Source organism: Zophobas morio, unplaced genomic scaffold (genome assembly GCF_036711695.1).
Source record: "Zophobas morio isolate AGI-343-1 ecotype UQ-CSIRO unplaced genomic scaffold, CSIRO_AGI_Zmor_V1 ptg000030l, whole genome shotgun sequence".
Classification (NCBI taxonomy): Eukaryota; Metazoa; Arthropoda; class Insecta; order Coleoptera; family Tenebrionidae; genus Zophobas; species Zophobas morio.
In genome coordinates, this window is record NW_026972135.1 from 6,381,667 (window position 1) to 6,404,751 (window position 23,085).

At 28.0% G+C, this 23,085-nt stretch overlaps 3 protein-coding genes across 5 annotated transcripts; 1 reads left to right on the forward strand and 2 right to left on the reverse strand.

The window, feature by feature from the left end:
* Positions 1 to 1,456: 1,456 nt before the first annotated feature.
* On the reverse strand, positions 1,457 to 2,482 carry LOC135138897 (uncharacterized). 2 transcript variants are annotated; one of them, XM_064068924.1, is made up of 4 exons: positions 2,388 to 2,482; positions 2,092 to 2,335; positions 1,904 to 2,043; positions 1,457 to 1,851 (listed from the first exon to the last, which is right to left on the reverse strand). In XM_064068924.1, exons 1-4 carry the CDS (start codon positions 2,446 to 2,448, stop codon positions 1,556 to 1,558), a joined length of 741 nt encoding a protein of 246 aa, XP_063924994.1. In that variant the 5' UTR covers positions 2,449 to 2,482; the 3' UTR covers positions 1,457 to 1,555. The 2 variants fall into 2 exon arrangements, with proteins under 2 accessions (XP_063924994.1, XP_063924993.1); XM_064068923.1 differs by having other exon boundaries at positions 2,092 to 2,344.
* Positions 2,483 to 10,064: 7,582 nt separating this feature from the next.
* Positions 10,065 to 19,733, reverse strand: LOC135138807 (uncharacterized). 2 transcript variants are annotated; one of them, XR_010282058.1, is made up of 9 exons: positions 19,658 to 19,733; positions 19,414 to 19,608; positions 12,087 to 12,199; positions 11,795 to 12,038; positions 11,605 to 11,744; positions 10,969 to 11,546; positions 10,675 to 10,918; positions 10,482 to 10,621; positions 10,065 to 10,419 (listed from the first exon to the last, which is right to left on the reverse strand). XR_010282058.1 is itself a non-coding variant. In XM_064068828.1 (8 exons), exons 5-8 carry the CDS (start codon positions 11,027 to 11,029, stop codon positions 10,133 to 10,135), a joined length of 732 nt encoding a protein of 243 aa, XP_063924898.1. In that variant the 5' UTR covers positions 11,030 to 11,546; positions 11,605 to 11,744; positions 11,795 to 12,038; positions 12,087 to 12,199; positions 19,414 to 19,713; the 3' UTR covers positions 10,065 to 10,132. The 2 variants fall into 2 exon arrangements, 1 of the variants encoding a protein (XP_063924898.1); XM_064068828.1 differs by having other exon boundaries at positions 19,414 to 19,713.
* LOC135138806 (uncharacterized) lies at positions 19,444 to 20,404 on the forward strand. Its single transcript, XM_064068826.1, has 4 exons — positions 19,444 to 19,579; positions 19,626 to 19,866; positions 19,917 to 20,053; positions 20,109 to 20,404. The coding sequence occupies exons 1-4, from the start codon at positions 19,516 to 19,518 to the stop codon at positions 20,402 to 20,404; spliced, it is 738 nt and encodes a 245-aa protein (XP_063924896.1). The 5' UTR covers positions 19,444 to 19,515.
* Positions 20,405 to 23,085: the final 2,681 nt, after the last annotated feature.

Sequence of the window (23,085 nt, forward strand, 5' to 3'; positions counted from 1 at the left end):
CAAAATATGAAACATAATTTTTGCAATCTCATCGTGACGTACGATGCCGTCACTGTCACGTGAGCTACATCTTCAAAGGTCGCATTTTTCGGCCCCTTGTGTTCAGTTTAGATTTCGTTCTGATGGCAGCAACATTGGAACTCCAGTTTGGCTTAAAAGTAGGGCTCTTTTCGTGGATTTCTAATTTATTATTAATAAATATTAGTGAAAATGTGTTGTGTTGGTGCTGTGAACACGGAAGAAAATGGATATTCTTCCGAAAAGGACCGAAAACAGGGTAAGCACGACTTCAGTTTTAATTTATCAGGTTTCGTGATTCGTTTACTCGACAAAGTTTAAATTTTGGAGAAAGTTTCAAGACGATTGAAGTTGGTCGAACAAAGCTATAAATTTTCACCATATAATTAAATAATATTTAAATATAATTAATATTATTTATAATGTTTAAATACGATACGTATTAATATATGTTAATTAAATCGAACACCGTTTTCTTAAGAACACAAAGTTACTAAAAACAAAGCAATTTGCTTAAATATTATTAAATTAACCTTGAAAATGTGCAATTTCCCGGCCGAAATATGAAAAATAATGTTTGCAATCTCATCGTGACGTACCTGAGCAAAGGTCACATTGTTCGGCCCTTGTGTTCTGTTTAGATTTTGGTCTGATGGCAGCAACATGGGATCTCCGGTTTGGCTTATTTGTAACTTTGATAGGAGTCGGTTCTTTGACACTCGTCATCACTAAATCAGCAATGTTAGTATTTTGTCACATTACGTTGGCACTATTGATAATAAAACCTATGCTGCCATGTATCGGTTTGTGCATTTGATAGTTAAATTGTAAGAAAGAAATTGTCCATTATTAACGGACTCATTATTCGGAAAATTTTGAGATGACGATCAATTTTTTGGGGTTGAGAATCATACATTTTGACTAAAAATTACTATGCTCACAAAACGTCAAGATTTCAAGGTATTCAGTTTTGCAGTCCTTGATTTAATCAATATAATAAATTGACCCAGTCAACGAGATTATCTGGTTTTCGCTATTTATGGATTAATTTTAAATTTTCAGAAAGGTACATTAGTAGAAATTGTATTAAAAAATCCATTGCGCTTTACAGAAATAAATTATCTTAATAAATAATTGAGTAAAAGGGGGTAGAATATTTAAAATTTTTGGTCAAACAAACTTTAGCCATTTTTCTGGTCATATACAACAAATATCTAAAATTGTGTTTTCATCAAATTTTTCGAAGTGCAAAAAGTCATTGTTAAAGTAATGCATTACTGTTCAAAAGTAATCATTCCAATCAAGGTGCATTACAAACTAACTTTTGTGAATGCTAAGGACAGTCCGAAACCGATAAAATTATTTTAACATAAAATCTCTTTCAAATGATAAAATAGATAAAACTATTCTAGTACTCGGAAAAAATCATAGCAACGAAAACATTCCAAACCCATAAACTTTATTATCAATAAAAACTATGTCCGCAAATTAGCGTAAGCACAAAACATAACTATATATTTTTCTTCGACCTAAATATCTAATCTTCAAAAAGCTCAGCAACTGGTACTTTCTCCAGGAAACTGTTGAAAATAGAACCAAAACGAGGTGCAAATACCACTTGTAAATGTTTAAAAGTATGTAAAACTTGCAACCCTTTTTCAGATAGTGCGGAGTTAAATTCATCATTGAGACGTCTGTTGGAAAATAATTGTTTAAATTCGAATTTGAAACGGTCTGCTGTCTTCATATCGAATTCAGAATCAATCACTCTAAAGTAGGTGGTACCTTTATCGTATTCTTCCAGTTTAATTGTAAAACTAAACGTCGGATTGTCTAAAACGTTCACATGTATTAATCTTGACATTTGTAAATAATTAATACCCACACATAATAAGTTCCACAGGTGTTACAACATTTAAAGGCAGAAGAACCGCAGTACCTTGGGCTTCGTAGTCGACTCCCCATGTCAGTTCAGAGTAAGAAACGTCTATTGTTAAAGTACTAGTTAGAGGCCCAAAATCTAACCTAATTAAGTACGTTATCAAATAAAAATAGTTGATAATAGAATAATACCTGGCTTTTACACCTTGGGGCTTCGAAAGACCAGTCAGCCTGAATTTAGCAAATTTTTGCAATAATCCATACGTGCTGTTTCCGATTTCTACCACAACATCTGGTGGAAATTCAACATCATACAATCCTGGTAAACCATGCGATTTCAGAGGTTTGTCGAGTACTTTAAGACTGTTGTAAACTACGTCACTTAAACAGTCGTTGAAATCGCTTCGTCTCTTATCGCATTTTTTGAAACTAGAAGCTTCAACATCTATTTACAAAGACTATCAGTTTAGTTGTTAAAATATACTTACGAAATTGCAAGCAGTCACAAAGTGTCGCCAAAGCTACTACACAAAAGAGTAAGTTCTTCATTTTCGTGGTGGAAATTCACTTAATAAAGTTTCAATTCTTCTGTGGTTATATATAGGAAGCAACAACCACAAAAAATGGCACAAATTTTGAAAACCTGCTTCTTAAGAGGTAATAAAAGCAGCATTTTATACTAAAATGGGTTTGTTACGTAAATCTTGTCTACAATAAAGACACGTTAATCACCAATAAATGTTCTAATTTATTTAGAGGTTAGGTCAGGGATAGACGTAAACACTGAATATGATAATTTTTGTAATTATAACAGATTTTGTTTTCTTAAAAATAGATTTTCTTCAGATAAAAAAGTTATAAAAGTTTCACTTTGTCGAATAAGTGTTATTTGATTGTTGAAAAATAACCTAGTCCTAAACTTGTGCTTTATGAATACACGTTGAATTTTCACTATGGACATTGAGATTTTTCAGCTTTTCGATTTTTTTCCTTTTTAAATTCTCGATTTTTTTATTTTTGTTTAAAATTTTTCGATTTTTCATCAATTTTTTTATTTTTCGTTTTATTGAGATTTGGATGCTTGGATTTCTCGGCTTTTCGACTTCTCGATTTCTCGATTACTGATTTTTCGATGTCTTGATGTCTCAGTTTTGGAATTTTTCCATGTTTCGATTTAAATAAACAAATAAATTTTAATAAAAAAAAAAGTAATTGTAGATTTTTCAATTTTTATTTTTTTTTTTATTTTTTGATGTTCCGATTTATCGATTTTTCAATTTTCCCATGTTTCAGTTTTGGGATTTTCAGTATCTCGATTCTTCGACTTTTCGATTTTTCGACATCTGAATTTTTCGATTATTCGATTTTTTATTTTTTGGATTTTCAAATTTTCTTCTAGTATTTTTCAATTTTCCGATGTTTCAATCTTGGGATTCTTCAATATTTCGATTTTTCAACTTCTGAATTTTTTTATTGCTCGATTATTTATTTCTTTCGATTTCCAATTCTTCGTTTTTTAAACTATAAATCTTTCAACTTTTCAATTGTTTTATTTTTCGATTGCTCAATTTTTCAACTTTTCGATCTTTAAATTTTGCAATTCTCGACTTTCAGTTCTACGAGTATATTTAATTTTTTCAATTTTTCAAATTTTTGATTTCTCGATTTAACAAGATTTAGATGTTTCGATATTTTCATTGTTCAATTTTTCGATTTATCAAGTTTTCAACCTTCAATTTTTCGATTTTAGCCTTTTTTGATTTCTCAATTTTTCGATTTTTTGATTTTTCAACTTATCGATTTTCCGATCTTTCGATTTTTCGATGTCTCGATGTGTTAGTTTTGGAATGTTTCCATGTTTCGGTTTTTGTGATTTTTTACTTTTCCGCTTTTCGATTTTACAATTTTTCGATTTTTTGACTTTTCGATTTTTCGACTTTTAGATTTTTCGATTACTCGGGTTTTCATTTTTTCGGTTTTAAGTTTTTAGTTTTTGAAATTTTAGATTTTTCAATTTTTCAATTGTCTTATATTTCGATTTCTCAATTTTTTAACTTTTCGATATTTTTATTTTTCAATTTTTGAGTTTTCAGTTGTTTCAATTTTTCAATATTTCAATTCTTCGACTTCTGAATTTTTCGATTTCTCGATTTTTCACCTTTTGGGTTTTCAGTTTTCGTTTTTTATATTTTAGATTTTTCAATTGTTCAATTGTTTTGTATTTCGATTTTCCAATTTTTCAGCTTTTCAATATTTTAATTTTTCAATTCTCGAGTTTTCAGTTCTATAGTTCAATTTTTCCATGTTTCGAATTTTCGATTTTTCAATTTTCCTTTTTAAAAATTTTTGGATTTTTCAGTTTTCCGTCCTTTAATTTTTCGATTTCTCAGTTTTTCGATGTTTTACTTTTCGGCTTTTCAAATTTTTCCATTTTTCACTTCATCGATTTTTTAGTTTTGTCGATTTTGAAATTTTAGATTTTTTATTTCTAAGTTTATGATTTTTTGGTCGCATTTCTCGATTTTTCAATTTTTTCGATATTTAAATTTTTTTGCACTGTTTTAAATTTTAGATTTTTGATTTTATTATTTCTCGATTTTTCAGTTTTTCAGTATTTCTATTTCTCAATTTTTCAATTTTTAATTTTTACATTCTCGATTTTTTTTTCCAATTTTCGATATTTCAATTTTGGGATTTTTCAATATTTCGATTTTTCGATTTTTTGGTTTTTCGACTTCCGGATTTTTTGATTACTCGATTTTTTACTTTTTGGATTTTTAATTATTCGTTTTTAAATATTTTGATTTGTCAATTTTTCAATTTTCTACGTTTCTAGATTTTTAGTTTTCCGATTTCTCAATTAATCAATTTTTTTTATTTTCCCACTTCCCGATTTCCCTATTTCGATTTTTCAGTTCTTCAATTTTTGGCAGGTTTTTGATTTTTCAGTTTTTTATTTTGCCAATTTTTGCATATTTCATTCAGTTTTGGGTTTTTACAATTTTTCGATGTTTTGACTTTTCGATTTATCGATTACTTGGGTTTTTATTTTTCGGTTTTAAGTTTTTCGTTTTTTAAATTATAGATTTTTCAATTTTTCAATTGTTTTATATTTCGATTTCTAAATTTTTCAACTTCCCTGATATTTTAATTTTTCAGTTCTGTTTCAATTTGTCAATTTTTCGAATTTTTAAATTTTCGATTTTTCAATTCTTCTTCGATTTATTGAGATTTGGATGATCCGATAGTTTGATTTTTCAACTTCTCCACTTTTCTACTTCCCGATTTCCCGATCTTTTGATTTTTCGATGTCTCGATGTCTTAGTTTTGGTATCTTTCCATGCTTTCGATTTTCGATTCCTCGGTTTTTTGATTTTTTACTTTTCGGCTTTTCGATTTTTCGATTTTTGAGTTTTAGATTTTTTTAATTTTTATTTTCTTGATTTTTTGATGTTTGAATTTGTCGATTTTTCAATTGTTCGAATTTTGAACTTTTACATTTTTTTTTAGGTTTTTTTTATGTTTCGATTTCTTGTCATCTTGGTTTCTCGATTTTTAAAATTTCTCAACTTTTCGATTTTTCTAGTTTTCGATTTCTCGATTTGTTTTCTATTTTTCAATTTTTCCATATTTCAGTTTTGGGATTTTTCAATATCTCGATTCTTCGACTTTTCAATTTTTCGACATGTGAACTTTTCGATTATTCGATTTTTTATTTTTCGGATTTTCAATTTTTCGTTTTTAAATATTTCGATTTATCAATTTTTCAATTTTTGACGTTTCTAGATATTTTGTTTTCCGATTCCTGAATGAATCTATATTTTGGTTTTCCCATTTCTCAATTTCCCAAAGTTTCAATTTTTCAGTTCTTCAGTTTTTCTCAGGTTTCTGATTTTTGAATTTTGCAATTTTTTAATTTCTCAATTTTTGGATGTTTTTGCAGTTTTGGGATTTTTCAATTTCTCTTTTATTTTCCAATTTCTTGATGTTTCAGTCTTGGGATTTTTCAGTATTTCGATTTTTTGGACCATTTCATTTTTCGACTTCTGAATTTTTCGATTACTCGATTTTTTACTTTTTGGATTTTCAATTTTTCGTTTTTTATATTTTAGATTTTTCAATTTTTCAACTTTTCGATATTTTAATTTTTAATTCTCGAGTTTTCAGTTCTATATTTCAATTTTTCAAAGTTTTGAACTTTTAAATTTTCGATTTTTCAATTTTTCTTTTTTAAAATTTTTGGATTTTTCAGTTTTTCGAGCTTTTCATTTTTTGATTTCTCGATTTATCGAGATATGGATATTCGGATATTTTGACGATTGAATTTCTCAATTTATCAATTTTTCTATTTTTAACTTTTCGATTTTGCCCTATTTCGGTTTCTCAATTTTTCGATTTTTTAATTTTTCGACTTCTCGACTTTTGAAGTCGTCGATTTTTTATAACTTGTTTACTCAGAGGTTTATTTTCACAGAAAAAATTTACCTAGGTTAAAAAGTCAGCACGGATTGATAAACTACAACTAGAGGAGTATGGTTCTTATTTTATGCAATTTAAATAACTTTTCTTATATTTTAAAAATTGTAGATTATGTCATATCATCATTGGTGGAGATGATCACACAAATTTTAATCATCGTTTTATCATTTGGTAAACGGGCTCATTGTTGGATCACGACTGAAGATTTGGAAGCTCTTGACCCTATTAGTTCCTCAGGAAGTTGGTAGATAGAGAAGTATGTGATGTGATTGTTAATTTGATAAAGTGGGGCGAAATTGGTCGTCGACTGGTGGACGGGAGTGTGGTAGCAGGCGGTTTTATGTGTACGAAGAATGTTCCTTACTTGAGTCAGGAAGTTGAACGCGAAACCTGTCTTTTTTTTTATTTAATGCATGTTAGTTTCGGTATGAATGGCACCTGTACAGTTTTCGAAATTTCTGGGCACTTATTTGTAATTTTGTTCTAACAATAAATAGTTTGAGGTAGTGGCAATTTCAATTTTTTTATCTATAAATAGGCAACCAACAAAACACCACTAATGAATTAGCTTCATAAAATAAGTTTATTAGTGTTTTATGACTATGATTACTAAGGCTCAGATTATATGTTGTAGCTGCTTGTAGCTGACCATCTAGGGTTCGGACGCTTGTCGGTGCCTCAAAGACTTTCTTACTTCCGGCCGACCGTTTGTGCTTACAGTCAACGACTACCTAATTATTTTTGGTGGCATTCATGACGTTAAATCCGGCATACTACCTGCGATGAGTACGTTCACTGATATAATAAAGAATACAAATACAGTTTTTATAGGTGTCCCTATTTTCTGAAACGCCAGATTTTAAATAGTTTTGCTCTCAATTAAATGACAGGCGACAGCAGTCGTTTCTTATGTTCGGATCTTTGATAATGTATTTTCTATAATTCTTGGTATTGATTACTTGGTCTTGAATACCAAACACAAATCCTTCTGTTTCGGCATACAAACTTGATTTTTTTAACAAAATCAATGACATCTTCTTGTTGACATGAGTTTCTTCTAAGTCTTTGTAGAATTTTCCATGTAGTTGCTTTTGTTTTAGCCCACTTATTATTTTGTCTATTGTGTGGGGGGTGAGATTTCTTCGGTGTTCGACAGATTTAAGGGTGTGTGGTTCAAATCTGCCCTTGTGATGGTGCGAAACATTTCATTTCTTTCTGTTCGTTTCAAGAAATACTTCTTCAGATCTGAGATTTGTCTCTGATATAAGTTTTCTAGGTTCTGGAAACCCCTTCCTCCATTTTTTCTTGGTAATGAGAATCGTTCAATGGACGATTTTGGATGATGCCTTCTATACTGTGTGAAGATTTTCCTTGTTGCGATGTTAAATTTTCAAGATCAGTTTTGGATCATTTAATCACTCCAAGAGAATATGTTAGCAGTGGAACGCAGAATGTATTTACTGCTTTCATTGAATTTTTTCCATTTAACTGTGTCTTCAGTATTAATTTTAATCTCGCTAGGTATTGATCTTTCAACTGTGTTTTCGTTTTGGTATGATTGATGTGGGAGGATTGACAGAAACCCGGATATTTGTATGTATCATTTCGTTCTTGGGGTTCGATTATTTCGTTATTCTGGGTTATATGTGGTACTTGGTGTTGGACGCCTTTTCTGATTGCTTGGGTCTTACATTTCTCAATACCAAAACACATACCAATATCACCGGAAAACTGTTCAGTCAGATTTAATAGGGTTGTTAACTGATTTTGTGTACTTGCATATATTTTTATGTCATCCATATACAGCAAGTGACTTATTCTGTTTTCTCTTTGTTTGTTAATTCTTATATTGAACCCATAATTGCAGCTGTTCAGGATATCGGAGAGGGGATTTATTGCTAAGCAGAAGCATAACGGGCTAAGAGAATCGCCTTGAAAAATTCCTCTTCGGATCATTATTGGATCTGACTGAATTGTTTGTTCATTTAAGGGTGGTCTTCCAAAATTCCATGGAACATTTGAGAAAAGTGCAGATTTTAGTATCAACTTTGTATAATTCCAGAATTTTGCATAGCCAGGAATGAGGGACAGAATCGTAAGCTTTCTTATAATCAATAAAAGCAGTATATATGTTTCGGTTTTCTTTTCTAGCTTGTTCACAGATGATGGAATCTATGATTAATTGCTCTTTGCAAACAAAGGTTCCTTTAATACATCCTTTCTGTTCTTCATTAATGATGTCAGAGTTAAAACAGTGTTGATAGATTTTTTGGGTAATGCATGAGGTTAATATTTTATAGATTGTCGGTAAACATGTTATAGGTCTGTATTTTGATGGATTTTTTGTGTCGTTATCTTTAGGTTTTAGGTATGTTACACCATAACATAAGAATGTTGGAAAGGAGGATGGGTCAAGAAGGAACTGATTTAAGTGATGTAGTAAATGAATATGTACACAATTTAATTTTTTTATCCAAAAATTATGGATTTTGTCTGGTCCTGGTGATTTCCAGTTGTGTGTCTTATTGATGGTATTTATTAATCCGGCAAGTGTTATCTCTTGATCATTCATTGGTGTAACTGTGGATAGTTTATGGGATATATGAGGAATCCATTTGGCAGATTGGTTAAATTCAAATTCTTGAGACCAAAGTTTTGACCAAAATGTTGTTACATCCTGTGAACTTGGAAGTTCACCGGATAATTGAGTTTTGCTTGAATTAGTTAAATGTTGATAGAATAGTTTTTCGTTGTTTAAAAATTTAGTGTTATGAATGTTTCTGAGATGTGATTGTTTGTATCTTTTAAGTCTTTTGCTATATAAGGAAAGCTTTTGTACTAGGGTACCTTTAATTTGGGATAGTATTGTATTGTACTCATCGTAATCCTCTAAGGTACTGTGTTATTTGACCTAGTTGTTTTCTAATGTTATTAATTTTATAATTTAACCGTGATTCCAATGAGGGGTGGAAGGTATACGATTGGTGTTTGTATTTATTATGTTATCTTTACATGTGTTAATTTGAATACAAGTTAAAGCTGCACAGTAGATAATTGTATGAAGTTTTTCAAAAGAGATCGAGTTTGTGAGATATTTTGGTAAACGAAGGAGTTCATTATTTCTACAATTGCCAGAAACTTTTTAAAATAACACTGGCTGGGAAGTGAATGTCTATCATTTGGTTTTAATTTAGAACATGTTTCGAAAGTTAATTTAAATTGGTCTTCAATTTCATTTTGGAAATTAATGTGAAATTTAAAATTGTTGCTTACAGTTTTGATTAATGTGTCTTCGGTGTTGTAGTACGTGTTTTGTAGATTATCTGTGATGTTAATTTGGTTTTGGATTGTTCTTGATAAATTGTTAAGTGATTTGTCAGTTAATGTCTGGGATCTGTTTGATAGTGTGTTGGTAATTTGTGTTATGGTTGTGATCTTATTTTGAGGTGTTTTGTTTAAAAAATCTTTAGTAAATGTGTCAGTCAGTAATGTGTTTGGTGGTTTGTTGTTGATATCTTCAAGAAGTGGATTAGTGGTTTTGGAAAGTTCATTTTTTAATTGTTCTAGAGTAAGTGGAGGTATGTAGAGCTATATTTATCAGGCTCTTTATTACTCGTGGACCATCCTGTATGTGGAAGAATCAGTGCAACATAAGATCAATGTAACTCTGAATAATGCTTAACACATTTCAAATTCAAGACTTTTATTGTTACACAACTTTACATAGTTTCCTTGTTTCAAGCAGACCACTATTCTAAAAAAGTTCAGCCACTGGTACTTTGTCCAGGAAATTACTGACGATCGAACCAAGATATGGTGCTAAATGCGCCTGCAAATGTTTAAAGTGGTGCAAACCTTGCAACCCTTTTTCAGTCATGGCGGAATTAAATTCATCGTTAAGAACTTTGTTAGAGAATAATTGCTTAAAATCAACTCGGACACCCAGTGCTGGCATATCGAATTCAGAATCAATCACTCTAAAGTAGGTAGTACCTTTTTCGTATTCTTCCAATTTAATTGTAAACGTGAACGTTGGATGATCTAGAACAAGCACTTGCTATTTTATCTTAACAAAATTAAATATAATAATTCATTAACCATACCCATATTGTATTCAAGAAATGTTGTGACGTCCAGAGGCAACAGAACAAGAGTACCTCGAGCTTCGTACTCACACTCCCATGTAAGTTCAGCGAAGGAAGCCTCTATTGTTAAAGTACTAGTCACAGGCCCAAAATCTAACCTAAGTGTTTAGACCAAAAAATAAAAATGCTAAACACACAAAAAAAATTAGACCTAGCTGTGACACTTTGTGGTTTAGAAAGACCGACTAATCTGAATCTGCTAAACTTCTGTGTCAATCCATACGTACTGTTTCCTACTTCAATAACAGCATCTGGTGGAAATTCAACATCGTACAAACTTGGTAAACCATGAGATTTCACAGGTTTGTCTAGAATTCTAAGAGTGTCATAAACGGCATCGCTTAAACACTGGTTGAAATCGCTACGTCTCTTGTCACATTTTTTGAAACCAGAAGCTTCAAAGTTTATTTATAAAACTTATTAAACAACTTAATGAAACACTTACGCAATCGGAGACTGCTACAAAAAGTGGCCAAAGTTACCACACAAACCACTAAACTCTTCATTTTGTGTGTCGAACTACACTTAATAAATTTTCGGTGTGTCTGTATTTAAATACTTAGTTACAAAATGACCAAAAAGTAATAATGGCACAACAATTCTAAACCTGCTTCCTGAATATTATCATAAATAAACTACTTATAGATATGTAAATCTAGTGAGAAATAATAAAACTGCGCAAAAATGTCAAAACTTTTACTCTTCGTCAAAATTTACACAAACAAAACAATTAACCGTCAAAAAGTTCACTAGCTGGCACTTTTTCCAACAAGCTATTGAACACCGAGCCAAAATAGCGCCCAAAGAACGTTCCTAAGCTCTTGAAAAGGATACAAATTTGCCGCCCTTTCGCGCTCATTTCCGAATTAAATTCCTTATTTAGATGCCTGTTTGAAAATAAGTGTTTAAAATCAAACTTAATACCATGGGCTTGCATATCCAATCCAGAATCAATTACTCTGAAATAAGTAGCACCTTTTTCGTATTCTTCTAATTCAAAAGTGAAAGTGAACGTTGGGTTCTCTAAGAAGTAACATTTTATTATTATATATTAGTTGGAAAATTGCTTGCAAATACCCACCGAAAGTGAAATCGAGTGGTGTTTTTACGTTCAAAGGTAAAAGAACGAGGGTTCCTTGGGCTTCCAATTCAACTTCCCACTCGAGTTTATGGTAAGTGGCTTCTATTGTCAGTATACTAGCTAACGGGCCAGGATATAGTCTATTATCAAAATTAATAAATAAAAAATTTGGACAGAGTTAAATTAATACCTAGCTGTTATACTTTGTGGCTTAGTAAGACCAATAAGTCTGTAGTTAGTATACTTTTGTCTTAATCCATATGTACTATTTCCAAATTCAATTACAAATTCTGGAGGAAATGCGACTTCATATAAACTTGGCAAACCATAAAATTTCAAAGGCTTGTCTAGAACCTTGACAGCTTTATAAATAGCCTTGCTTAAACACCGGTTAAAGTCGCTTCTTCTTCGATCACATTTTTTGAAACTGGAAGCTTCACTTTTATTTAGAAAAATGTTAAACGTAGCTAATAAATACTTACGAAGTTGGAGGCCGCTGCAAGAAATTAGCAAAAATATTACACAGAACACTAAACTGTTCATTTTTCGTTTGGGAGTGCACTTGACGGATTCCCAGACTTTGAACGTTTAAATACTTATGAAAATAAAAAATAATTAAAATTGTAAACCTGATTCTTCAAGGTTGGCAAAACAACACGTAACGTTAGTTAGATAAATGTTGTTTTGAGATTTTTATTTACAAGTCTTTGATTATTTTAAAATTACTTTTTTGATTTTTTTTAAGCAATTCTGTTATTATTAAATATATTATTATTACAATCATAAAAAATTATTGCACATATTTTTGCATTAGTTTAATAAATTCTCTTCTTGGGTTCTAAAAGGAAAAATAAAATTTGTTTTAAAACAGACTATTTTTATTTTTTAACATACACCGTCTTAATTACATTATTATTTAGCCACCAAAAAGAAACACAAGAATTTTTTCAATTTTTGGATTTTTTAATTTTTCGGTTTTTCAACTTTGAGATTTTTGAAGTTTTCATTTTAAAATGTTTCAGTTTCTCGATTTTTCAATTTCCGATTTGCAAGTTTTCTACTTTTTTTATTTTATATTTATTCGATTTTTCAATTCTTCAATTTTTAATTTTTCCATATTTCAGTGTTGTTACACTTTTTCGGTTTGATGAATCTATAAATTTTGAGTTTTCCAATTTTTCGATTCATTGATTACTTTGGATTTTTTGGTTACTTGATTTTTAATTTTTCAATGTTTCGTTTCTTCAGTTCTTCGATTTGCACTCTTTCGATTTTCCACTTTTTCGATTTTTCAATTTTTTCCGACTTTTCAATTTTTGGATAATTCAGTCTTTAGGTTTTTCACCTTTTCGAATAAAAAAAAAATTTAAATAGCAAAATTGTAAAATTGGAAAATTAAAAATGAAATTACGAAAAACTGTAAAATGAAAACTTTGAAAAATCTAAAAATTGGAAATCAAGATCAAATTTTCGTTTGTTCAGTTTTCCGATTTGTTATCTTCCCCTTTTTCGATTTTCCAGTTTCTCGTTTATTCAATTTTTCGATTTTTCCATTTTTTCCCATTTTTTTGTTTTTCGATTCTTAATTTCGCGATTTTCAATTTTTGAATTTCTCGATATGTATTTTTTCAATTTTTCATTCTTTCACTGTTACATTTCATCAACTGTAAAATTTTGAGGATTCTTTAAAACTTTTGGGTTTTCCAATTTTTGGATTCGATTCGTTTTGTCTTCTTTCCAATTTTTCCCTTCATTATTTTTTTTATCATTTCTCCAATTTTTCGATTTGCAATTTTTCATTTTGGTTTTTATTTTCTTTATCTTTTCAATTTTTTTGCAAGGTTCTGATTTTATCATTTTTCTTTTTTTCATTGTGAAATTTTTCAATTTTTCGGTTTTTCAACTTTGAGATACTTATTTTAAGTTTTCATGTTTCAAATTTAAATTTTTGAGTTTCTCGATTTTTCAGTTTTCGATTTGCAAGGTTTCTAATTTTCATTTTAAATTTGTAATAATAATTATGATTTTTAAAACTTTACAATTTTTGAATTTTTCAGATATTGGATTTTAAAGCTTTTTCATTTATTCGATTTTTCAATTTTTCGATTTTTAATTTTTCCATTTTGAGTTTTTGAATTCCTATATGTATATATAATATTTCGATCTTTCAATGTTACAGTTACAGTTTTTTGACATTACAATTTTGACGATTCTAAAATTTTTGCGTTTTCCAATTTTTCGATTGGATTCGTTAATTTTTTAGAGTTTTTAGATTTTCGACTTTTAGTTTTTCAGTGTTCCAAATTTTCGTTTCTTCAGTTTTTTGATTTGCAATCTTCCCAATTTCCACTTTTTCAATTTTGCAATTTCTCGTTTATTCGGTTTTTCAATTATTTCCGATTTTTTTTTTCCGATTCTTAATTTTTCGATTTTTCATTCTTGCAATGTTACAGTTTTACGACTTTACAATTTTGAGAATTCTATAATTTTTGGATTTTCCAATTTTTCGATTCGATACGTCTTTACTTCTTTCTAATTTTTCGATTCATTTTTTTTTTATTTTTCAATTTATCATTTCTTCAATTTTCCGATTTGCAATTTTCCAATTAGGTTTTTTATTTTCTTTATCCTTTCAATTTTTTTTTTCAAAGTTCTGATTTTATAATTTTTCTTTTTTTCAATGTGAAATTTTTTAATTTTTGGATTTTTCCACTTTGAGATTTTTTAAGTTTTCATGTTTCAATTTAAATTTTTCAGTTTTTCGATTTTTCGATTCCCAATTTGCAAATTTCCTAGTTTTTGTTTTAAATACGCAATAAGAATTATGATTTTTAAAATTTTTAAATTTTACAATTTTTTAATTTTTCCGTTTCTCAATTTTTGGATTTTAAAACTTTTGCATTTTTTATTCGATTTTTCAATTCTGTGATTTTTAATTTTCGATTTTTCAATTTTTTCCAATTTTTTAAATTTTCGATTATTCAGTCAGTCTTATGGTTTTTCAACTTTTCGAATAAAAAAAAAATGGAAAAATAGCAAAATTGTAAAAGTGAAAAATTAAAAATGGTATTACGAAAAATGTAAAATGAAAACTTTGAAAAATCTAAAAATTGGAAATCAAGAACTTGAAAATTTGAATAAACGAAAAATTGCAAGGACAAAACATCGTAAACTCAAATTTCAGATTTTGATTTTTTAATTTTTCGTTTCCCCAATTTCATATTTTTCAGTTTCTGATTTTTCAAATTTTGTTTCTTCAATTTTTCGATTTGCAAACTTCCCATTTCCCACTTTTTCGATTTTACAATTTCTCGTTTATTCCGTTTTCCAATTTTTCAAATTTTTTCGATTTTTTTTGTTTTTGGATTCTTAATTTTTCGATTTATAAATTTTGAATTTCTCGTTGTTTAATTTTTCAATTTTTCATTCTTTCAGTGTTACAGTTCTTCAACTTTACCATTTTGATGATTCTATGACTTTTCGATATTTCAGTGTTACACTTTTTCGCTGCACAATTTTGAAGAATCTATAAATTTTGAGTTTTCCAATTTTTCGATTCATTGATTTCTTTTGATTTTTTGGTTACATGATTTTCAGTTTTTCAATGTTTCGTTTCTTCAGTTCTTCGATTTGCAATCTTCCGATTTTCCACATTTTCGATCTTTCAATTTTTTCCGATTTTTTAATTTTTCGATAATTCAGCCTTTAGGTTTTTCACCTTTTCGAATAAAAAAAAAAATTTAAATAGCAAAATTGGAAAATTGGAAAATTAAAAATGAAATTACGAAAAACTGTAAAATGAAAACTTTGAAAAATTTAAAAATTTGAAATCAAGAACTTGAAAAATTCAATAAACGAAAAATTAAAAAATCGAAATATTAAAAAATCGAAACATTAAAAATTGAGAAACTTCAAAATTGAAAAAACAACAACTCAAATTTCACATTTTTAATTTTTCGTTTTTCCAATTTCAGATTTTTCAGCTTCTCGATTTTCAAATTTTCGTTTCTTCAGTTCTTCGATTTGTAATCTTCCCCTTTTTTGATTTTCTAGTTTCTCGTTTATTCAGTTTTTCGATTTTTCCAGTTTTTCCGATTTTTTGTTTTTCTATTCTTAATTTCACGATATTTAATTTTTTAATTCCTCGATATGTAATTTTTCAATTTTTCATTTTTTCAGTGTTACATTTCTTCAACTGTAAAATTTGAGGATTCTTTAAAACTTTTGGGTTTTCCAATTTTTGGATTCGATTCGTTTTTTCTTCTTTCCAATTTTTCGCTTCATTATATTTTTATCATTTCTCCAATTTTTCGATTTGCAATTTTTCATTTTGGTTCTTATTTTCTTTATCTTTTCAATTTTTTTTGCAAGGTTCTGATTTTATCACTTTTCTTTTTTTCATTGTGAAATTTTTCAATTTTTCGGTTTTTCAACTTTGAGATACTTATTTTAAGTTTTCATGTTTCAAATTTAAATTTTTCAGTTTCCCGATTTTTCAGTTTTCGATTTGCAAGGTTTCTAATTTTCATTTTAAATTTGTAATAATAATTATGATTTTTAAAACTTTACAATTTTTGAATTTTTCAGATATTGGATTTTAAAGCTTTTTCATTTATTCGATTTTTCAATTTTTCGATTTTTAATTTTTCCATTTTGAATTTTTAAATTCCTATATATATAATATTTCGATCTTTCAACGTTACAGTTACAGTTTTATGACATTACAATTTTGACGATTCTATAATTTTTGCGTTTTCCAATTTTTCGATTGGATTCGTCAATTTTTTTAGAGTTTTTAGATTTTCGACTTTTAGTTTTTCAGTGTTTCAAATTTTCCGTTCCTTCAGTTTTTTGATTTGCAATCTTCCCAATTTCCACTTTTTCAATTTTGCAATTTCTCGTTAATTCGGTTTTTCAATTATTTCCGATTTTTTTTTCCGATTCTTAATTTTTCATTCTTGCTCGCAGTGTTACAGTTCTACGAGTTTACAATTTTGAGAATTCTATAATTTTTGGATTTTCCAATTTTTCGATTTTTCCACTTTGAGATTTTTTAAGTTTTTATGTTTCAATTTAAATTTTTCAGTTTTTCGATTTTTCGATTCCCAATTTGCAAATTTTCTAGTTTTTGTTTTAAATTTGTAAAAATAATTATAATTTTTAAAATTCTTAAATTTACAATTTTCAAATTTTTCCATTTTTCAATTTTTGGATTTTAAAACTTTTACATTTTTCATTCGATTTTTCAATTGAGCGATTTTTAATTTTCGATTTTTCAATTTTTTCCAATTTTCTAATTTTTCGATTATTCAGTCTTTCGGTTTTTCAACTTTTCGCTAAAAAAAATGGAAAAATAGCAAAATTGTAAAATTGAGAAATTAAAACTGGTATTATGAAAAACTGTAAAATGAAAACTTTGAAAAATCTAAAAATTGGAAAACAAGAACTTGAGAAATTGAATAAACGAAAAATTGAAAAAACAAAACATCGTAAACTCAAATTTCAGATTTTTTGATTTTTTAATTTTTCGTTTTCCCAAATTCAGATTTTTCAGTTTCCGGATTTTTCAAATTTTGTTTCTTCAATTTTTCGATTTGCAATCTTCCCATTTTCCACTTTTTCGATTTGCAATTTTCCGTTTATTCAGTTTTTCAATTTTTCAATTTTTTTCGATTTTTTTGTTTTTCGATTCTTAATTTTTCGATTTTTAAATTTTGAATTTCTCCTTGTTTAATTTTTCAATTTTTCATTCTTTCAGTGTTACAGTTCTTCAACTTTACCATTTTGAGGATTCTATGACATGAGTTTTCCAATTTTTCGATTCGATTCGTTTTTTCTTCTTTCCAATTTTTCGATTTAATATTTTTTAGATTTTTTGGATTATCGAGTTTTAGTTTTTTAACGTTCCAGTTTTTGGTTTCTTCAATTCTTCGATTTGAAATCTTCCGATTTTCCACCGTTTCGATTTTGCAATTTTTTCCGATTTTTTAGTTTTTCGATTACAAATTTTTCGATTTTTCAACTTTTCAAATGAAAAATAGGGACAAATAGCAAAATTTTAAAATTTGAAAAATCAAAAATAAAATTCCGAGAAAGTGCAAAACGAAGATTTTGAATAATCTAAAAATTGTAAATCAAGCATTTGAAAAATTGAAGAGACGAAAAATTGAAAAATCGAAAGAATAAAAATTGAGAAACTTCAAAATCGAAGTGCAAATTCGAAAAAAACAGAATATTGTAAAATCCAAAAATTAAAATTAAAGAAATCGGAAAAGCGGATAATTGAGAGATTTAAAAATTGCATTATTGAAAAATTTTTATTTTGGAAAATCGAAAAATTAAAATTTGAAAAATTGATTAAGCGAAAAATTATAAAACCGAAAAAACATTGAAAAAATTAAGGAAAAATTGTAATATTATGAAATTGAGAAAATGAAAAATTGAGAAAACGAAGAATTGAAAATTGAAAAAACTAAAAAAAAATAAAAAAAATGAAAGAACGAAAAATTATGTAAAATGTAAAATCGAAAGATTAAAAATTGAGAAACTACAATCGAAAAAGGGCAGAACTGAGAAAACCAAAATATTGTAAAATCGAAAAAATCAAGTAAAACGAAAAAACGAAAAATTCAGGTACCAAAAAATTTTAACAAAAAAAAAGAAAAAATTGGTCGAAAATGGAGTGAGTCGTTCTTGATTTCAATAAAGTTCCTCACATATTAATTTTTTGAGTCACCCTATATAAGTAATTCTAAAATCTATAAGTGCATTAACAAATCACAATCTAAAGTCATTATATTTTGCATATTTCAGGAAGGATTTATTCGACAAAAGTTTAAGATGAAATCAAAGATTGAAAATTTGAAAAATTGAGTAAGCGAAAAATTATAAAGCCGAAAGAAACATTGGAAAAAGGAAATGAAGAAACGAGGTATTGTGATATAAAATCGAGAACATGCAAACTAAAAAATCCAAAAAAAGAAAAATAAAAATAAAGAACTTGAAAAATCGAAAAATTAAAAAATTGGGAAACTGAAACATCGAAAAATGAAAAACTGCAAACTTGAAAAACTACAAATCGAAAAATTGAAGAAAAATTATTAAATCGAAACATTGAAAAATGGAATTATTATAAAAAATAAAGAAAATGAAAAATCGAAAATTTGTGATATCAATAAATTGCTCGAAAATGGAGTAAATTATTCTTGATTTTTTAAATTACCTCATATATATTACTGTTTTGAATCGCCGTATATAAGTATTATCTAAAATCTATGAATGAATTGACAAACCACAATTTATTTTAGAGTCGGCAAAATTTTGAGATGACGTCATCAATTTTCCCGAAGGAATGAACAATCGGTACAATATTTTTAAAATACTTAAATCTAAAATTTCACAACATTCAGTCTGGCAGCTATGGAGATTGTTTAATAAAACAGACGACAGACAACTTGCAAACGGAAATGGAGGACCTACTTTTTCAAAATCTAGGAGCTATGAAACTCCATTAAAAAAATTTCGTGTATTTTATTGCCACACGTGTTTGGATAATGATGATAATAAAGATCTTAATATATTAGTTTGCTACACTGTCACCCTTGTAACGTACGAATATTTCACTCTTAGAAACTCATCATAATTCATTGTTAGATAATGGAGTGTAGGTGCTCATAAACTTTGACGAATATTTACTGAGGTCTTCATAATGTACGCACTTTATGTTTTAACGCATGCATGAATTATATAATTCCATTATTATTAAAATAAATTTCCATCTATAATTGCAATTAATCTAGTAAATTGTACCTTTAGTGACAAAAATGTGGCAATAAATATTCGTTATCTTCCAAAAAAAATCAGTTCTCCTATAAATACAGAAACCCTGGTCACCAAATCGTAATACCAAAAATGAAAACTTTGTCGTTAATCCTTCCAACAGCCCTCATAATCTTCGTCTACTGCTTAGGGCCAGGTGAGTGCATTTTCCCATTTTTTTCAAAACTGAAACGTTTTTTTAGTACCAGATTTTATTGGAAGATGTGATATACACCTTCCGAGTTTCAACCAATGTCTATCAGATGCCATTCAACATGCCATCATACAGCTAAAAGTGCCAATACCCGACTACGATTTACCAGTTATCGATCCTTTCAAGCCAGGTCATACTGCCGTCTATGGAAACTCTAAAACCGGTCTTCGACAAACCTACAGTAACATTGAAATTTTTGGATTTACTAACATAAACTCGACTAGCGCCTCGTACTATACTTAAAAATGTGAAACACATCGACTTTGACACTTTTTTGCAGATTCAGTCGTGCGTCGGAAATTTTGGCTATAAATGTTACCTTCAATGATTTTTTTGTAACGTTTGACTATAGAATACGTGGCAGGTTTATCACAATACCTGTGGACGTGCTAAGTCGAAATAGTAGTCTTCACTTAGGTGAGAAAATATTTTTCTAGTGGAGTGACAGTCATTGATGGTTTGTGTTTTTCAGTTGAACCGACGTTTGAATTAGTATTCTACATGTATGAAGTTCGAAGGAATGGTGTGGTGTATTTTAGAGCAGTCAACAGTACGTTGAATATGGTACCAAAGAGAGCTATATTTAATTACACTAGGGTATTTGATAATCAATCCCAGAACGATGCTCTAAACGCCAGAATTAACCAAAATGGAAATGAAGCTTTCGACTACCTGCAAAAGCTATTCCCACAGTATTTTACGGTGGATTTTCAAAAGTGGTTTAATAACGTTTTAGAACTAGTACCAGCGAAGAGCTTTTTCGTTTAAAGGGAATAAAGAGTTATTTATATAGGTGTATGGTACTACTTATAGTAAAATAATAGTGTTTTAAATAATAATCACTAACGGGTGTACAATAAAAATATATTTGGAGAAAATCAGGACGTATACTTACTCCATGGAAGCTGCACACTAGATTTTTTACGACACAATTCCCATCAATTGTGTAATTAACTGGTCATAAACTGACATTTACTGGAATTAATCAGTAATTAATTTTAATTTAAATATATCTAGGCGTCATTCAGTGTAAAGAATGATTCAATTAATTACTTTCAACCACCTTTTCGCTCCAATTAATTAGAAAGATAACTGTAGTTTTCATTTATAAATTAGATCTAATTACAAATTAGTAATATATTATGGCTAATAAAACTAATTGAAACAACTTCTAATTTTAAATTTAATTTTAAATTCAGTTTGGTTTGTGAACATGCTACACCGGTCATTGTTTTCGTAGATCTGCTACAAAAGACGAACATTGCAAAAAAATGGTCGAAGATTATTTCGACAGATCTTCCCTCGCCCCTGAAATGCAGTCAAACAAATCCCGCTTCTTCAAGTTTAAGTTTTTTAGTTTTTCAATTTTCTATTTTTAGAATTTCTCAATTTTTAAATTTTGCAATTCTTCGATTTGAAATTTCACGAGTTTACAATTTTTAATTTTTCAATTTTTCATTTCGTCAATTTACAATTTTTCGAATCGGTTTTGTTTTTCAATTATCGGTTTTTCAATGCTTTCATTTTATAATTTTTCTTTTTTTAATGTGAAATTTTCAATCTGTGGGTTTCAATTTTTGGGTTTTTTAACTTCCAAATTTTTTTATTTTTCGGTTTTTTCAATTTTAGATTTTTCTTTTCTTCCTTCGATTTTTCAATATTTCGTTCCGTTAATTCTTGACTGGCAATTTTTCTCGTTTTCATTTTAAATATGTAATAATAACTAGGAGTATTATTTTTAAAATATTTGACTTTCTTACGATTTTTGAATTTTTCCAATTGTTAAATTTTTAAAACGTTTTCATTTATTCGATTTTTTATTTTTGCGATTTTTAAATTTTGGATTTTTAATTTTTCAACTTCTCAATATACAATTTTTTAGTTTTTCAATTTTTCAATTTAAAATTTCCCGTGTTTTCGATTCTTAATTTTTCAATTTTTCTATTCTTTATTTTTTTTTGTTTTTTCAATTTTACGATATGTAACTCTTCCAATTTTTATTTTTTAATTTTTCAGTTCTTCGATTTTCCAACTTTTGCATGTTTCAGCTTTTAGATATTGCAAATTTGCGATTTGAAATTTCACGAGTTTTAAATTTGCAATTTTTTGTTTCGATGTTTTTCAATTGTCGGTTTTTCAATTTTCCGGTTTTTTAATTTTCAGACGAATTTTTCAATTTTTCCTTTCTTCAATTTTTAATTTGCAATTTTTCTAATTTTCATTTTAAGTAATAATAATTACATTTTAAAACTTTCACTGTGTTATTACTTTTCCATTTATCCGATTTTTCAATTTTCCGATTTTTAATTTTTTAAGTTAATTTTTCGATATTTCACTGTTACAGTTTTTCAATTTTACAATTTTGATAATTCTATAACTTTTGGGTTTTCAACTTTTTGATTCGATTCGTTTTTCCTCTTTCCAATAATTTTCGATTCATTTTTCGTGTTTCGATTTTTCGTTTCTTTGGTTTTTCTATTAGCAATCTTCCGATTTTCCACTTTTGTTTAGTTTTTCGAATTTTGAACTTTTCATAACAAAAAAATAAAAACATTGCAAAATTGTTCTTCAAATCAAAAATTAAATTATGAAAAAGTGCAAAATGTAAACTTTTAAAATTTAAAAAGAAGGAAATCGATAACTTCAAAATTCGAAGAGATGAAAACTTGCAAAATCGAAAATTTTCAAACTAGAAAATCAACAAATTAAAAAATTAATCATTGAAAATTTGAAAAATTGAATAACCGAAAAGTTATAAAACCGTTAAATTATAAATAAATAAAGAGAAAATTGTGATATAAAAACGAGAAAATGTAAACTAATAAATCAGGAAAATGGAAAATAAACATGAAGAACTTGAAAACTTGAGGAAACGAAAAATTGAAAAATTAAAAAAATGAAAGTTGGAAAAATGAAAAATTATGAAATCGAAACATTTAAAAATGGAGTAAGTGAAAAAAATAGAGACAATTAAAGAAACGATAAATTATGATATTAAAAAATTGAAAATTCGAAAGATTTAAAATTGAAAAAGTGCAAAATTGAAAAAACAAAATATTGTAGAATCCAAATATTGAAAATTAAAGAAATCGGAAAACCGGATAATTGGGAAATTGAAATAGTAAAGATTGAAAATTTCAAAAATTGATTAAGCGAAAAACTATAAAATCGAAAGGAACATTGGAAAAAGAAAGAAAAAATTATGATGTTAATCGAGAAAATGCAAATTAAAACATCGGGAAAAAAGAAAAATAAAAAATAAAGAACTTGAAAAATTGAGGAAACGTAAAACTGAAAAATTGAATAATAAAAAAAATAAAGACAATAAAAATAAACAAAAATTGTGATATCAAAAAATAGAAAAATCTAAAGATCAAAAATTGGGAAACTTCAGAATCGAAAAACCGAGAAACCGCGAAATCGAGAATCTATAATTTAAAAAAACAACA

Bases quoted from the DNA above. Each gene is read 5' to 3' on its own strand.
- LOC135138897 (XM_064068923.1), bottom strand. From the start codon at position 2,448: ATGAAGAACTTACTCTTTTGTGTAGTAGCTTTGGCGACACTTTGTGAC. The intron at 2,345-2,387 runs GTAAGTATATTT...CTTTGTAAATAG, and splicing joins TTGTGACTGCTTGCAATTTC to ATGTTGAAGCTTCTAGTTTC. The intron at 2,044-2,091 runs GTATTATTCTAT...GTACTTAATTAG, and splicing joins CCCCAAGGTGTAAAAGCCAG to GTTAGATTTTGGGCCTCTAA.
- LOC135138807 (XM_064068828.1), bottom strand. From the start codon at position 11,029: ATGAAGAGTTTAGTGGTTTGTGTGGTAACTTTGGCCACTTTTTGTAGC. The intron at 10,622-10,674 runs GTCTAATTTTTT...CTAAACACTTAG, and splicing joins CCACAAAGTGTCACAGCTAG to GTTAGATTTTGGGCCTGTGA. The intron at 10,420-10,481 runs GTATGGTTAATG...TGCTTGTTCTAG, and splicing joins ATTTCTTGAATACAATATGG to ATCATCCAACGTTCACGTTT.
- LOC135138806 (XM_064068826.1), top strand. From the start codon at position 19,516: ATGAAAACTTTGTCGTTAATCCTTCCAACAGCCCTCATAATCTTCGTC. The intron at 19,580-19,625 runs GTGAGTGCATTT...ACGTTTTTTTAG, and splicing joins CGTCTACTGCTTAGGGCCAG to TACCAGATTTTATTGGAAGA. The intron at 20,054-20,108 runs GTGAGAAAATAT...TGTGTTTTTCAG, and splicing joins AAATAGTAGTCTTCACTTAG to TTGAACCGACGTTTGAATTA.